Consider the following 18,304-nt stretch of genomic DNA (forward strand, 5'->3'; position numbering starts at 1 on the left):
CTATTGTTGCTTCAACCACAGTGCTGAAAACATTAATGGTAGCACATCGTGGTGGAGTGGAAGTTGTCATGTATTTCTGAGCATGCACAGCAGTGAAAAGAATGCTATGGGAAGTTGCTAGGCTTTCACATGGCCCCCCCCCCCCCCCACCCCCCCCCCCCCCCACCCCCCCCCCCCCCCACCCCCCCCCCCCCCCACCCCCCCCCCCCCCCACCCCCCCCCCCCCCCACCCCCCCCCCCCCCCACCCCCCCCCCCCCCCACCCCCCCCCCCCCCCACCCCCCCCCCCCCCCACCCCCCCCCCCCCCCACCCCCCCCCCCCCCCACCCCCCCCCCCCCCCACCCCCCCCCCCCCCCACCCCCCCCCCCCCCCACCCCCCCCCCCCCCCACCCCCCCCCCCCCCCACCCCCCCCCCCCCCCACCCCCCCCCCCCCCCACCCCCCCCCCCCCCCACCCCCCCCCCCCCCCACCCCCCCCCCCCCCCACCCCCCCCCCCCCCCACCCCCCCCCCCCCCCACCCCCCCCCCCCCCCACCCCCCCCCCCCCCCACCCCCCCCCCCCCCCACCCCCCCCCCCCCCCACCCCCCCCCCCCCCCACCCCCCCCCCCCCCCACCCCCCCCCCCCCCCACCCCAGAAGGATCCTCTCCTCCCATTAGCACATCCTGGAGTCTATTGCATCCGCTGCACCTGTAACTTACCGTACATTGGTGAAACAGGACGGACAATCCCTATACGCAAGAAAGAATACATTAGACACATTAAATATAACCATTATGGTGAAGTAGGCCTCTCAGACCATGCACTTAACACCTTACACCAAATCAACTGGAAAAGCACCTGCTCCTTACACTGCACAAAAACATGGTACGAAAGAAAATTTAAAGAATCCTGCGAAATCCTGATAAACCACCCAAATATCAACAATAAAGATGGTATGAAAATTCCAAGGATCTGGATGGCACACATTCAGCTAACCTAATATGAAAGATTCAACATAAGTCAGGACTCTAGTCAATCTGCTAGTATTAGAAACCATTCCACTCCAACTGGATGGAATGATGTTAATATATGTATATAGTAGACAACACAAATAATAGGACTCTAGCGTTGATGTATAATTTTTTTTTTTTTTTTCCACCAGAGGTCAGGCCAACAATTGTGGTAGCGGGTAGTCAGTTTCTTTAACGAACCAGTATGATTGTAGCATAGCTTGTTTGTTGTGTATGTTTGTACGCTCCAGAAGATGACCTTGACATAAAGGTCGAAACGTCGAATTGTAAAATTTTAGTAATATTAAACTAAAGTTTTTATTCAAACACGGTAGTTGTCTCCATAATTTCCAAAAATGCATTCGGATCACCGTGCAAGCCTAAAAGAAAGGATTCAGATCATCCATGGAAATGATACCATAGCGATTGCAGCGCTTGTGGGTAAGCTAAAGATTCGTATTTCTCTCCTGATCAATCGACTGGCCTTTTTAAAAAGATGCAGAGACAATAACATATTCCGATCTGCATCAGGCTAAAAAAGAAATTTACGTCCGCTAAGGCACTCGATATCTATGACTGCACAGAAATAGCAATGCTTAGAGAACAGATCCAAACAGCCCGCCGAAACCTAGCTACAACACAAAATATAGTTTCTAAATTACAATCAGAACTATCGAAATATGTTAATCCAGACATTCTACAAACACTTGAAAGAATTACTGACAATTCTGCCAAGCATACCCTGGAAAAGAATAAAGAAAAACTGGAGAAAAAATTCCACAGGTTGAAACAACGGCAAAATATGGCGGCCAATCAGAGGACTTCCTCCCCGAGAAATAACAATGAACAAGAAACAAGGGAGACAAGGAGTGACCAACCACTGACAAGCAAGAACCATGTGATTAACATATCAAGCCACACCATATCGAGACAAGGAGTGACCAACCACTGACAAGCAAGAACCATGTGATTAACATATCAAGCCACACCCTGAACAACAGCGAACTCACGCTGCTGAATATAGGACTGAACTACGCAATAGCGCCTAAAAAGCTAAACAAACTGGATTTTATCTACCACATTGAAAGAGGATCAGATCCCTACCTAACAACATAGCAGACAAAATACGACTAGAAACCAGTAATGTCCTAAATACCAAGAAAACCATACAGAACAACCTGACTAAAACAGAATTAGCAGCAATCAAATCATTAAAAGCCAAACAAAACATAATAATAACGAAAGCTGATAAAGGCAGTGCCACCGTTGTCCTTGACAGGTCAACATACATACTACAAATGAACCAACTAGTAGCCGATAACAACACATATAAAATGGTAAATTATGATCCAACAAAAAGGATAAAGGACAAAACAGAAAAACTACTAAAGTCCGTCATTTCTTGGCCACCAGACACAGTTAAAAAAACTCAAACCCCACTACGCCCGCCCGCCCCCCCAGAATATATGGGGTCACGAAAATACACAAACAAAACGTGCCCCTTCGACCAATAGTGGAAGGAATAGACAGCCCCAATTACCACCTAGCCAAGAAATTAGCGGCAACACTCAAGGAGTTGGTAGGTCATTCCCCTCCTACATAAAAAAAAAACACACAACACTTTATAAACAAAATCGAGTTTATAAAGTGTTGTGTTCTGCTACTGATTAAAAAAAATCAAGTTTTTTTTAATCAGTAGCAGATTTTAAAAAAGCAGTCTAATCTAACCAAAGTATGGTTTTACTAATCTTCTTAAGATTTGGAGAACTTTAATTCTTAGGCCTCCCACTCAACAGCTAAGGCTAGCCAGCAGCACCCTTAGAGGGCATCCCTCTTAGGACTTTATGCTTTAAGTAGTCTACTTTCTTCCACTTATTGTTATCACACATAACAATTCTATTACTATAGGATTCCTGAAGATGAGTCTGTGATAGATCAAATATCAGAACAATTAAACTTGCTTTTTATTTATCACTTTACAGAAAATCCATCTACACAGGAAGATCCATTGCTGGTCTGGTTGGCTGAGTGGATAGCCTAGCCGCACTCCAGCGAAAAGGCTGCGGGTTCGAATCCCGCTGTGGGCATGGAAGTTTTTGATTGCCTGTGGAAATACCAGTGGTGGTCGGTGGTAGATGACATTGGTGTAGTTGCGGTTAGTTGGTGATTGAATGGTGGAGACGGTGTTGTAGAGTAGGTGCCCTCCCTCGATGAGTCCTTGGACTCCCTGGAGGTGTCAAATAATAATAATAATTAATAATAATTATTTCTCTGTTGCAGTATTCATTCCATTAAATTTTATTACGAGTGTAAAATAGAACATAAGCCTAAATAGTCAGAAATATGAATTAGTGTGCAATTATAATTTGCAGCTTAGTTTCAGATGTTTTCTTTTTATTTTGAAATTAAGAGAAACCACTTGGAGTGGAGGGAGTAATTTATTGTGGTTGCAACTTGATAGGATTACATGCATAAATGACAGAAAGTAAAAATACACTACCCTCATACACATACATATAATACTATGTTTTTATTTTTTGCATTTTGTATTCTTAATTGTGCTGTTTCTCTTGTCACTTTATTTCCTAGTTTATTCTATTTCACCAGACTGATTCTGAGAAGACCCTTGCTGGACGTGTAGATTCCCAAGACTCCCAGGTTTCAGATATTGATCCAAGTGAGAGATCTTGGCCTCGTCAAAATAGTGTTAAGTATATTTATTTTTATTTCTTTGAAGGTAACATTTAATTTTGATATTTGTTTCTGTCAAAATCAGGGATGGAAATTGGATAAAATTGGAATCAATGAACCAATAAAATCAATATATTTCATAAATTTGGACTGGAATAGAAAAAACATAAAAAAAACTCAAATCTGAATTTAAATCAGTAAACAAAATATCATTTTAAACTGAAATAGAGAAATAAGTCGATAATTACGGCATGAGAAAACTATATCCTCCTTGCTCTTTCCCCCCACCCCACTCCCATGTGAAATTGGTCACTAGAATCCTGATGATAATCAGCGAGTCACTGATTCTCCGTGAGGTCCTATTTTAAGCCATCAAACCTTGGAATGCAGTCCTGCTTTCCATCAGGACTGGTTAAAACTTTATTAATCTTTTTAAAATGGATGTGACTGAACTGAAATTATCTTAGGTGGGATGCTTGAAGCATCCTGTGCTTTATTTAAATAGTAGGAAAGAGAATAAAGTTATTCTGCAAATGTCGTCTTAAACAAAAGGACTTCTAATTTCATTTGATTTTCTTTTCTGCATTTTTGTAGCCTTAGATAATGGGCCATCATAAAACAAATTAAGTATATTCATATTTTGCTCTTAATGGTTCTGATAAAGAAGAAAAAGCAAATTGCAAAGTAAGTGATGTAATATAGTTTTGAAGTACCCTTCTGCTACAGATCAATTCACCTATATCTTGGTCTTTCTCTGGGTCGTTTTCTGCCAACCTTGGAGAAAACACTTGTTTTGCTAATCTTTCCTTGCCCATTCTGTTTAGCCATACCATCTGAGATTAGCTCTGCTAACACATTCCTGGATGCTGACAATGTCAAGTTCTTTCACGCCCTTAATCTTTCTCAGGACTCTCATATCTGCGGTCTCTAGTCTTTGGTCAAGTATTTTACTTCTGACCCAGCTCTCAGATCCATAAGTTAAAATTGGTTTGAACACTCTCTTGTATACAGCTAACTTAGTGTTCCAACTAATTTCTCTCTTATTCCATATGAATTTATTCAATTGACTTCTTACTACCAGCTTTGTTGATTCTGTTGTCTATTTCCATGTTTAATTTACCATCTTCACTAAAAATTGTGCCTAAGTAGCTGAAATGTTTCACTTGTTCTATAGGTTCTCTATTCAGAAAGCAGTTGGTATTTTCAGTCCTTCTGCTTATTTTCATCTTCCTTGTCTTGTTATTGCTGACCTTCATACCATATCTGTTACAACAGTTATTCAATTTAGTCAGGGAATCTTGCAGATTTATTTAGCAGTATAACATCGTCCACATAAAGCAAAAAGCTCACATTAACATTTCCAATTCTGATATCAGGTTTAATACCACTTTCCTTCATAATGTGATCCATATAGATAATGAATAACAGAGGGGATGATGTACATCCTTGTCGACACCAGATTTGACATAAAACCATCTTCCTGTACTTTCTTCAATTCTAACTGCTGACTTACAACTCAAATAAAGACTAAGTATTGCTTGATATAATGCCCCATTGACACCATATAACTGTAGTGTATTGAATAGCTTCTCTCTTGGCACCTTGTCATATGCCTTTTCCAGATATACAAAACTTAAATACAGATCTTTCTTATATTCCCACGAATTCTCAACTGTTTATCGTAAAGTGAAGATCTGATTCTCAGCGCCTCTATTTGGCCTGAATCCAGCTTGTTCTTCGCCAAGCTTTTCTTCTGCAGTCCTTCTCAGCTGTTTCTCAAGTATACTTGCAGAAATCTTACCAGGAACACTCAGTAGAGAAATACCTCTGTAATTCTTACATTCCGTTTTATTTCCCTTTTTTAATATGGGTACTATGAGAGCTCTACTCCAATCATTGGGAATTCTTCCCTCTGTCTAGGCTATCTGAACTATGCAGTGCAACCACTGTATGACTTTTATACCTCTGTACTTGCATGCCTGGTCAGTGTTGTTTACCACTGTGCTGTCACTGCTCGTTTCATTTAGCAGTTTTTCAAAGTAATCACTCCATACTTCAAGAATATCTTTTTCTCTAGTTTTCATGTCACCTTTATCATCACTAATTCCATTTAAAGCACTCTTTCCTCCATTTTTGAACTTCATCAACAACCTCCAGAATATCTTGCCACCTATTTGATATTTATTTTCTGTGTTCTTACCAAAGTCTTCCCATGGCTTTTGTGTAGCTAGTTTCACATAGTGTTTAGCTCTCGTATATTTGTCTCTGTATTCTCTAAGATCACAAGCTGACTTATTTGCCAGGAACTGTTAATATCTTGCCACCTATTTGATATTTATTTTCTGTGTTCTTACCAAAGTCTTCCATACAAAATATTTTTGTATGTAACTCTTAGTAAGGGAATACTGTGAGTAGACATATGAATACAAAATTAATGATGGAAAATCTCACTTAAAATTTTTTTTTTAATAGTATAATTTTTGCCTGTGTGTCACAGGCATCTTTCAGTAAATGTTAAGCTCAAATTAAACAGTAAATGATAATTCCAAAAACCGCACCTAAGTAGCTAGTGTAAGATAACTAAAAAGGTCAATAAAATTTCCTAACAAAAAAAAACAAGCTATATATACAATAAAAAGTTAGGAAAGATTAGGTTGATTTGTAAAGTACTATCTCCCAAAGGGAATAGATGTAAACCATCAGATCTGTTTAAGTTAGGAGAGTGGAGTAAAGTTTCACGTTTCTTTATAAAGCCGTTCTATGAGGAACTGACTTTTGTGAAGGACTCTTGTCTTTTTCCAATGAACTCTATGTCTGGACTTGCAGAACATGCCATCTTAACCTGACATAGAGTTCATTGGAAAAAGACAAGAGTCCTTCAGAAAAGTCTGCTCCTCATAGAACGGCTTTTTTACTCCACTTTCCTAACTTAAACAGATCTGATGGTTTATGTCTATCCCCTTTATGGGAGATATTACTTTACACATCAGCTAATCTTTCCTAACTTTTTGTTGTATATATAGGTTTTTTGTTAGGAAATTTTATTGACAAAAAATGGGCCTCCTTTCCATACCACTTCCACTCTGGACACGTTGTACTTTGGCAAAAAATGACGATGTCATACATAGAAAACAACAGTTATATAAGAAAATTTAAAGAAGCTGCTAATATGCTAAAAAAACCCAACTCAATGCAATAAAAATAAAGGTTTAATTCTACATCAAGTGTGGTCAGCTCTAATACAAAATCTACCTCAATCTGAGCTCGGACAGTATGAACGAGAACAAGAACATCGTGACATCGTCCAGTATTGTTCAACGTCAATAACGTTTTATATCTGCATTCTGTTATTTGAGTTTTATGAATAGCTAGATGGTTATGATTTGTATTTATTAATTCTCTTGTTTAAACTTTAAGTTATACTATTTACCCTCTGAAGATGTAAATCCTACGATTTACGAAACTTGTCTGGAACCATTATTTCAGTATTTTGTATAACTGAATAATAAAAAATGTGGTGTAATCACCGAAATATATTTTTTGAACCAATTAGCCACAGAAGTCTACGCCTGCAATATTTATTATTTATCTAAGAACATTGCAATTTAAACAACACATATAATCAAGCAAATCAAAGTTAATACTAAAATATAAGTAAAGCAGGGTAATAATAATCAAACAGACAGGCTATTCAAACACACTCATGAGAATCTTATGTTCATCTATATCACAAACATGGATGTCAGTATTAAACTAGATTACTGCTACTAATGACCCATACACATTAAACTTGGTCTAGACAACTTATGAACGTAGACTACCAGTCCAATTCGATTAACATAACACAGGAAACTGTCTCAAAAATCTCTCTCTCCATTTCTAAACTCTGTCCATTTACACCTTCGTCACCAATAGATAACACATAAAAGCAAAGATTTGTACATTACCACCTTGTTAGATAATTTGTCGATCCTTCCATCTGTTCTTTGTTATAGATTGTCCCTCTGTACGATGGATTGCCGTCACGTGCTCATCCCGAATTAGCCACTTGTTTCTTTTGGGCTTGCAAACGTTTCGCGACGCTGGTTCTAACACGATTTACCTTCAAAGGAATCCTTTGCTGCTTTCTCATCAGTTAGATCCACACTGGGGGTCTAAAACTCAAACACTGCCATCATCTCGTGCTATATTTTCTGCGATCTGCGTCACTCAGCAACGGAAACACACTACCTCTTTGCCATCTTCACACGTCTTGTCGGTTATCAGGCATGCTGATCCACTCGGGAACTTTGAGCAGGAGACCCATGGGGAGGGCACACGCGACCGGGGAGCACCACAGGAACCAGGAGAAAAAAACATAAAAAGAAGCAAAAAAAAAAAAAAAAAGGCCCCTCTTAACAATGTGAATCTGTTTTTAAACTTCATTATAGCATCCTCTTTCTGCACTCCAAACTTGTGTACGACGCTCTCCCATTTGCTATCACCAAGTGACGTCACCTCCTTGCTGTACTTGCATCGCTTTTTTCGGGGTCATCATCATCATCATCATCAAATTCCTGCCATATACCCTCAAGGGGTATACAGGATATGATAGTACTACATGAAAAAAATTACATCATTACTAACTTCCTATCTACAATTTTCCTCCAAATCAGTCTATTACTTGTCAAGACTCCAACATTATCAGATCTTATATTTCTATCATCTAAGGCACTTTGTACCGTATCAATCCACCTATATCTTGGTCTTCCTCTGGGTCGTTTTGCTGCCAACCTGGCAGAGAACACTTGTTTTGCTAATCTTTCTTCGCCCATTCTGTTTAAGTGACCATACCACCTAAGATTAGCTCTGCTAACGCATTCCTGGATGTTGACAATGTCAAGTTCTTTCCTAATATCCTCATTTTTAATATGATACTGCCATTGATGCCATCTGTTCAAGCCTATAATCTCTCTCAGGACTCTCATATCTGCGGTATCTAGTCTTTGGTCAAGTGTTTTACTTCTGACCCAGCTCTCAGATCCATAAGTTAAAACTGGTCTGAACACTGTCTTGTATACAGCTAATTTAGTGTTCTAATTTCTATCTTATTCCATATGAAGTTGTTCAATTGACTTCCTACCGTACCAGCTTTGCTGATTCTGTTTATTTCTATATTTAATTTACAATCTTCAGTAAAAATCGTGCCTAAGTAGCGGAAATGTTTCACTTGTTCCACAGGTTCTCCATTCACAATACAGTTGACATTTTCAATGATTCTGCCTATTTTCATTGTCTTTGTCTTTTTATTGCTGACTTTCATACCATATCTATTACAACATCTACTCAATTTAGTCAGAGAATCATGCAGACTTGTAGCGGATTTATTTAGAAGTATAATATCATCCGCATAAAGCAAAGAGCTGATATTAACATCTCCGATTTTTATATCATGTTTAATACCACTTTCCTTCATAATGTGATCCATATAGATAATGAATAACAGAGAGGATAATGTACATCCTTGTCTCACACCAGATTTAACATTAAACCATCTTCCTGTACTTCCTTCAATTCTAACTGCTGACTTACAACTCAAATAAAGACTAAATATTGCTTGATATAATGCCCCATTGACACCATATAACTGTAGCATATTGAATAGCTTCTCTCTTGGCACCTTGTCATATGCCTTTTCCAAATCGACAAAACTTAAATACAGATCTTTGTTATATGCCCATGCTTTCTTGACTATTTGTTTTAAAGTGAAGATCTGATCCTGACAGCCTCTATTTAGCCTGAATCCAGCTTGTTCTTCACCAAGCTTTTCTTCCACAATTCTTCTCAACCGTTTCTCAAATATACTTGCATAGATCTTGCCAGGAACACTCAGTAGGGAAATACCTCTGTAATTCTCACATTCAATTTTATTTCCCTTTTTATATATGGGTACTATGAGAGCTCTACTCCAGTCATCGGAATTCGTCCCTCTGTCCAGGCTTTCTGAACTATGCAGTGCAGCCACTGTAAGACTCTTATATCACCATACTTCAGCATTTCTGTTCGAATATCATCTACTCCTGCTGCCTTTCCACATTTCAAGCCTTTGATGGCTTTTTCTACTTCAAGTATGGATATGGATTCCTGACTACATGCCTGGTCAGTGTTTTTTACCACTGTGCTGTCATCACTGCTTGTTTCATTTAGCAGTTTTTCAAAGTAATTACTCCATACTTCAAGGATATCTTTTTCTTCCATTTTCATGTCACCTTTATCATTTCTAACTCCTTTTATAGCACTCTTTCCTCCATTCCTAAGGTTCTTCAACAACCTCCAGAATATTTTGCTACCTTCTTGATATTTATTTTCTATATTCTTGCCAAAGTCCTCCCATGACTTTTGTTTAGCTAGTTTTACACAGTGTTTAGCATTCTTGCATTTGTCTCTGTATTCTCTAAGAGCACAAGCTGACTTATTTGACAGGAACTTTTGATGTGCTTTCTTCTTTTCCTTCACTGCCTCTTTTACTTCCTGTGTCCACCAGGGAGTTCTGATTTTTTTATCCTTGCAGACAACCTCGCCACATGCCTCTCTGGCAGAATCAATCAATGTTTTCTTCAGAGTTTGCCACTGAATCTCCAAGGTTTGATTCCTGTTCTCAAACTCTTTCATTTTTTCTTCAATAATCTTTCTGTATTTTAGTCTACAGTTCACATCTGAGAGCTGCTCAACTTTTATTCGTTTTAAAACTTTCTTACATGTCATTCTTTTCAATATGAAATTCAATTTTATCCTGCTCAAGACTAAATAGTGATCGCTTCCAATTTCAAATCCTCTGTACACTCTGGTGTCCTGCACCAGGGAGAAAACATCACTATCAACAATAACATAGTCAATGAGACTGTTCTTATTCCTTGCCTCTTCTCTCCATGTGAATTTGTGCACATTTTTATGTTGGAACATGGTGTTAGTAATAACCTGATTGGGCGCTGTAATCATCAGGGGGTGGAGTCCCTTAGTATATTATAAAATTCTTATAAAAATAGTTTTTAACTTGTAGACCGCAGTTTTAGAAGTGCTGGATAAGAGTGATATTGGAGTGGAGGCATTGAAGAAATTACTAAATAAATTGCCCAGTATGAATTATCATACTGGTGATCCCACTCAGTTTCGACAGTAGTTCATCATGTGGTACTCTATCAGACTTCTTTAGCAAAATCACTGTATAAGCATCTCCTCTGTCCAGTGTATTAATCATGTTATTATAAAATGTATCTAAATTACTAAAGTAAGAACTCCTTAACAGAGCCTTGTATTCTGTCTCTAACACCTTCACAACTGCACCTGTACATTTTTAATATGTGATAATATCTCATACAGCCTTATTAATATAAAGGTTACTTAAAATTCTAAACACTTTCCATTCCTGAACTCCCCCCCCCCCCCTCACAACACACACACGAAATGTACTAACAGAATACTCATTGAACACATCCACTACAGCTTTGACAGATGTTAATCATGTTTCATCTCCAGCAACTAAAGTCAGTCTTCCATATTCACCCTTTCATTTACTAGCAACATAACTAGAATTCTCTAGTTTTGCTTTACTGTTTCAGCCAAACTCCTTTCCTATATCAATTTCTCCTTCCTCACTACACCTTCCTACCTCGTACCTTATATTCCTCATGTTGCTGAGGATATGGGGGGGGGGTTACTCTGTTCTTTATATCTCCTCCATAACATAGAGAGGTTCTTCCATAATTATATGACTTACCCATTGCACCCCTACTTTATTTATCATCCTGACCTTAGACATACAATCTGATATTGCCATAAGTAACTAATTTTGGACCAAGTCCCTGGCACTGTGGATCTCTCTCTCTCTTCCTCCTTCATTTGATTTAGCACAGCATGTCACCATTCTGTTTCCTTAATTTATCATAGGCCACTGCTCTCTAATTCCAAAATTTTTTGGTTTAACAAACCTTGTACCTTCCCCAGCCACTTCTCGCCTACATCAAAACTACATGATTACTCTTCATTTGGTGGCATTCTGGTGACATCTTCTGTTGTCACCGTATGAGATATTATTAAATCTAAACACTCATGCCCCATGTGTTGCTTCAGCTATGTGCCGTATAAGATAGCCATAAGTAGTTCATGGAATTCAATCATTTTAGTCACATGTTATTTTCTGCTTCTCATCAGTTCTTCCATAGTTATAGTTTGCCACTGTTATCATTCTCCTGTCTCTCACCAATCTCATCTAAACATTCAGAATTCATCAGTCTAACCATTCAGAATCATCTCTCTCTATATATTTCCTGGCTTGCATCACTATCTCAATAAATATCCAAAATTCATGCTTGCCTAATCCTCACACCAAAATCGCTTCAGTGTCATTGTGACTACCACTTTCTTTAAGTTCCACACAAAGGGGACATAGCTCTTCTGAGATCTTCAGTAATATCCTACCTCCTCTTTTATCTTTTCTGTCATTTCAAAAAACAAAAATGTAACCATCATTCTGTTCCTGTGAGTACATCATCTGTTAACCACGTCTCACTGACACCAATAATTTGCAGACCTATATCAAGGCCACAAACACTGTGGGCTTATACTCCAATGGTGTATAAACTCAGTAGCTTTTCTTTCCCACATTTTCTCACCTCATTATTCATGCGGCCTTTCCTTCATCCTTGTCTTACCTTCCTTCATCGTTTTTCTTGCACTCCATCCCACCATCTTTCTGTTTCCCTAAGTGGCCACACACACATTCTTTCTGTCATCAATAATCTACTCAGCTTCATGCTACCACTCTCACACAAGTGTAGACCGTCTGCAATAAAAAAAACTCTCTCTTACCTTCAGATTTATCCCATGCGTCTATATACTGAATTCCTCTTCCTGCACATTCTAGTTATCATGCTATTCATCATCATTGCTCTTCTCCTCAGTTCCATACCATCATACCTCAGCAACACGCAGTTCTTTCTCTCACACTATTCTGATTCGCTATCTCTAGCAACACTTTCAAATCCTGTGCTATCCCATTTACACATCCTTGCAAATCATTTGTTCTTGCTAGCACAGTCAACTCTTCTGCACTTCCTCTCTTCTATATAGCCTTTGTCTCTCTTCCTATTTTTGCTTCTCTCAAACATACTTTTGACACCTGCTCTATTTTTCATCTTTCACCACAGCATTCCCCATAGAATGCTACAGTACTTTCACCATTCCACTACAATCATTCATCTTTGGCTCCTCTTCCACTGACACCTTCTTACCTCCAACTCCCAATTCCTTCTCTAAATGTCCTGTCTCACTTTGCACGTATCAGTTTGTCCCTAACCCTTACTGTTTTCTGATATCCTCACCCATATTCATATCTTTCATACTAGCTTCTAAACATTTCTTCCTTTGTTCTTCTACCCGTCTTGCATCTTCCTCTGTCTTACTACTCATTGCTCTGTCATTCATCTCATTTATACCACATTCTCTATTCCCCAAACTTTGCTATGCTTGTATTGCTTATGTCATTCATGATATATTTAATCAATTGCTTCTCCCACTGAATCACTTGTCTACTTTTTCATAACGTTCTTACTGCTTACTCATTGTTCTTTCACATTATCTCTCCTTGCTTCCGGATGAGCACTCATTTGTTTTGTTCCATCTTGCTCCCTTTACCCTCTATTATTCATACATCATGCCCATGAACTCCACATTCAAGTCTGACTTTGCATACGCTCTTCTTCCATCCACTTTAAAAATCTGTAACTTATCCAAATAATCCAACAAATACATGTAGTACACCTCACATTTAATAAAACAACTGAAATCAAAAATTAATTCATTGATACACCAAGCAGCTGGCTTTCAGTACCTGTCAATACACACATCACTCTACTTTTATAGAGTTTTGGAAGAAAACTGAAATGAACAAGCTAGCACACACACTACAAATATTACAGACACACAACTTCTACTAGTTCTCTTGCACATAAAAAACCCACAGTGAATTAACCACAAAAAACTTTTCTGACTCAATAGCATTCTTGATTGCACCTTTGTCCAAAGCACCCTCTATTGGAACTGTCTTCAAAGTTTTCTTCAGTATCTTCAATATTTACTTGTTTATTGTCTAAAATTTGTTCTAATCAATAAATAATTAACTTTCTGTTTCAAAATCGCGCTACTGTACTGCTAACAATAGTCAGGTACATAGAAAAGTTTTAGATTTCATTTGATGTGAGACAATAATGACCACGTGACTTGAACTTCTATTACAAATTTTTAATAACTATGTAATAGTTTAAGTAGTTTCATGTGCTGATACATTTCATCAGAAGCATGCTTATAAGAGTAAGCATGCTCCTGATTACAAATAAAGGAAGTGCTATAGTTGGCATAGATTCTGAAGAATACATCACCAAAATGAATAACTTACTATTCAGGTCTGAATTTAGTGTGGCATACATGTGAAGTAAAACAAATGATTGGATAAAAAAAGTTCTACAACTGGCTGGAAATAATTAAAAAAAAAAAAAAAAAAAAAAAAAAAAAAAAAAAAAAAAACGGTCTCACTTCCAAGAACCCACTGGTCCCAAAAATTTATTGGAGTCCCAAAAATTGATTAATTTGGAAGTACCTTCGAAACCCATTATAGATTCCAGAGATTCACTTAGCTCCAATTTAGCCAGATATTTCTTATGGTGGCACCACATGTAGAAAAAGCAATCATCATCAAGAATGGCACTGTTGTGTCATAGATCTTGGGACCACTCATGTGTAGAAGCTAATGAAATTACATCTTATTGATAGAACAAAGGAAATAGAGCCATCAGTCCTTCTAGCAAGGTTATATATTTAGCCTCTTTGCAAATGTATCCAGAGAAAAAGCTTTGGAAATACTTCAAAATCTTTTCCCATCAGATATTGTCATTGTATTCAGACATTGTATAGAAAATATTTTCTTTCAAGTTCAGGGATAGGTACTGAAAGCAGATCAAGGTCTTCCTGTGATATGTTGATGAAATTTTTATCATCATCAGGCCAGGTTCAAACAGAGAACTATAAGAATTCAAAAATTAACAGCTTACTCAATAGTATAAAATTTATCATTGAATTTGAAAAGAATGAGACATTACCTTTCCTTGACATTCTCCTAGAAGTCTCTGAAGGTAAGACTTTGTTATTCGGTATACAGAAAATTTACCAACACTAGTAGATTCCTCTATGCCTCATCTCACCACTGCCACCTCCTTGTAGAAGGTAGGAATAATCAAATCTGAGGGCAATGCATATCATCTCCAGCAACGTAGAAAAGAGAAATAAAGAACTTGGTTCCCTTACTCATATCCTTCCTCTTAATGAATATGGGCATATGAATCTTACTAGGATTATGCAAACATCCTCCCAAGATATCAGTAAATAAGCAAGACTTCAAAGGTGCAATCACCCTTCTCATCTGCAGTATGACACATAAAATTTCTTAGTGAAAATTTTAAATCTCCAGGTTTCCACTTTCTTACTGCCTCTGAAATGTTTTCACTCTCCCCTCAAGAAACTAGGTGTCTGCAGGATTCACTGTTTGTGTGGCATTTATCATGTTGATTATAAAGAGCTTTTTTTCCAAAAACCACATCTGTTTTTTGCCCCCCCCCCCCTCTCCAAAAAAAAAAGTGCTGTGTATTGAATATAACTTTTTTGTTAGAAAATTTAAGAATCTTCCAAAATGCTATGCATTCCCACTCAACGCAATAAGAATTAATGCATAATCCACACTAGGTTTGGTATTTGTCAAAAAAACTCGCATTCACAAACCACGGCTATGACAGTACCAGCTACTACACCTGCTTTTACACATTCATTGTTTATTTTAATTTTCCCTCTATTATATTGATTACTATGATACACTTTATCTCTAGCTATATACTCTTATAAGTACATTCCTGGTAAAATGTAACAATCAGCACATGAAACTAGTCTGTTGTATGTTAAAGTTTTTTAAATGACCATATGATAAAAACCTATATTATAGGTTCTTATCATATGGTCATTATACTGGAATTTTGAAGAATAGTCATATTATATATTATCAGTACTTATAGCCCATCTCATCTGTTAAGTTTCATAGCATTTCTCAGCGATGGAACCTAAGAAACCTGCTTATGATACAGTAGTTACCTCTGATTGACATTTGTGTGCATGTCTGTACACAAAAGCATGGATATGTCAAGCCATGGAAACTTGAACTCGTTAAAGCCAGTTTTTCATAATAATACTTCATGGTATAAACACCAAGAGCATTATTATTACGGGTATCTCCATGGAGTCAGTAGACTCATCCCGGGAGACCCAAACTATCAAAACAATATCTATCACATCTCTTCTTGAATTCATTTACAAAGAACTCATAACTGAGTCAGGCAATGCATTCCACTCATTCACCACCCTCCAGGCGAAAAACCTCGTTCTTACACCCTTGTTAACCACTCTTTTTCTTAATTTCCAGGGATGACCTCTTGTTCTTCCATCACCATCACACATCTGAAACATTTACCCTGCATCAATCTTATAAAAACCTTTTAGTAATTTAAATGTTTCTATCATCCCCTCTTCTCTGCCTATCAACCAACCTCTGCAATCCACAATCTCTCAATCTATCAATGTAGGGAGCATTTTTTACATCACTCACCAACTTAATCACTCTCCTCTGAACCCTTTCCACAACCTCCTCATCTCCAAGGAATCTAGGTGACCAGACCTGAGCACAGTAATCCAAATGTGGAAGTATCAACACTTCATAAAGGGGAATAATAACCTCTTTATCTCTGGATGTTAGTGTGTTCCTCAATAACCAAGTAATCCTATGTGCAATCTTGGACACCTTAGCAATGTGTCCCCTGAACTTCATCTCCCTATCTACCAACACCCCTAAGTCCCTAGCCTCATCAATCTCTTGGAGTACCATTTCATTAATGTAGTACACAGCTGGTAATCTTTTAATCCCAAAATGCATAGCTTTACACTTTTCCACATTGAACTGACATCCATTTCCTTTTGCCCATTTTACCAGCTTATTTAAATCATCCTGCAAACTTTCAACATCAGCTTGATTTTTTTATTGTGCTACCCAACTTTGCATTATCAGCAAACAACTGAATATCTCCTTTTAAGCCATTTCCTATATCATTTATGTACAAATTAAACAACAATGGCCCAAGCACAGAGCCCTGAGGCACACCACTGGTCACCTGTCTCATCCTGGACTTGGCTCCTCCATACACCACCTTCTGGTATCTCTCCCTGAGCCATTCTCCTATCCATCTCAATTTGCACAACAGTATTCCGTGGGGTATCCTGTCAAAAGCCTTAGCAAAATCCAGAAGTACCACTGTGTAGCTATTTCCTTTGTCCAACTCAGATGTCATTCTATTATAAAAAACTAATAAATTGATAAGGCAGGATCGACCTTTAACAAAGCTATGGTGGCCCCTGTAGAGTATCATATCCTGATCCACTCATTCTTGAATTTTGTCTTTAACCAACTTTTCCAATACTTTTACCACCACTCCTAAGATGGAGATTGGTCTGTAATTAATACTGCAGTTTTAGAGCCACCTTTATGCAAAGGAACTACTTTAAATTAAACATATAACCAATTTATTGAACTTACTAATATTTTGCTGGTTTTTTACCTAGCATCTTCAGAGTGCAAATTACAACAGTGCGAGCACACACGTAGCATTCAACTAAATCATTGTAAAAACAGTTCAGATTGTAACTAAAAATGAACTCATGTCCAAATATGGTGCCCTCTATGGAGCAGAAACTGTAAAGTAATTTTGAGAAGTCAGGCTATCTGGTCTTAGAATGACTGTCTTCCAGATCTTTAGCAAATTAATGCAGTTATACTTGTTGAGATTGGAGTAGTGCTTCATAGTCCATGTTGATTCTAAAAGTAGTGTCTTAGACCTGTAGCAACTTCTACATAATACTGATATCTTCTTCCATTTAATCCTGTGTGAAGGAGTATCCAGAGCATGGTCTGCCAGTCCAGACTAACAGATGTTTACCGGTCTATCCAAAGTAGGCTAAACTGTAGGCACAAGGAACTTTATATGCTCCAGGATGTGCAAGAATATACAATTGATTTTTAGAAGAATGAGAGTGCCAAGGCAAGAAGTCTGGAGAAGGTTCTGGAGAAATATGTCAGGTTGGTGCGAGAGATGTACAGAAATGTGAAGACAAGTGTTCAGACCTGTCTGGGACAGACAGAAAGTTTTCACGTACCAGTTGGCTTGCATCAAGGGTCAGCATTAAGTCCGTTTCTGTTTAATATTGTGATGGAGGTGGTGACGGAGGAAGTGAGAGAAGATGCTCTTTTGACAATGTTGTATGCAGGTGACATCTCGCTGTGTGCAGATTCAAGAGAAGCAGCAGGAACTAAACTGGAAAGATGGAGAAAAGTACTAGAAGAGAGAGGTGTGAGACTGAGCAGAAGAAAGACAGCGTATATGTGTTGCACAGTGGGTGGCAGCCAGGAGACAGATCTGGAGCTGGAAGGAAATGTCATCAGGAAGGTGAGGCACTTTAGATACATAGGTTCAACAGTGGAAGAAGATGGAGGAGCTGA

At 38.4% G+C, this 18,304-nt stretch overlaps 1 protein-coding gene across 4 annotated transcripts in view; it reads left to right on the plus strand.

The window, feature by feature from the left end:
- Positions 1-18,304, plus strand: part of LOC150107798 (kinase suppressor of Ras 1-like) — a 441,142-nt gene that overhangs the window by 233,743 nt on the left and 189,095 nt on the right. For 3 of the 4 annotated variants that reach the window (XM_090391553.1, XM_090391555.1, XM_090391556.1), the window contains exon 11: positions 3,580-3,696. In XM_090391553.1, the coding sequence (XP_090247679.1) occupies positions 3,580-3,696 (117 nt within the window). The remainder of the gene's footprint in view (positions 1-3,579; positions 3,697-18,304) is intronic. The other variant, XM_090391554.1, reaches the window with a different exon arrangement.

Source organism: Typopeltis vanoorti, chromosome 4 (genome assembly GCF_054136105.1).
Source record: "Typopeltis vanoorti isolate ZY-2024b chromosome 4, IOZ_Tvanoo_1.0, whole genome shotgun sequence".
NCBI classification, from domain to species: Eukaryota; Metazoa; Arthropoda; class Arachnida; order Uropygi; family Thelyphonidae; genus Typopeltis; species Typopeltis vanoorti.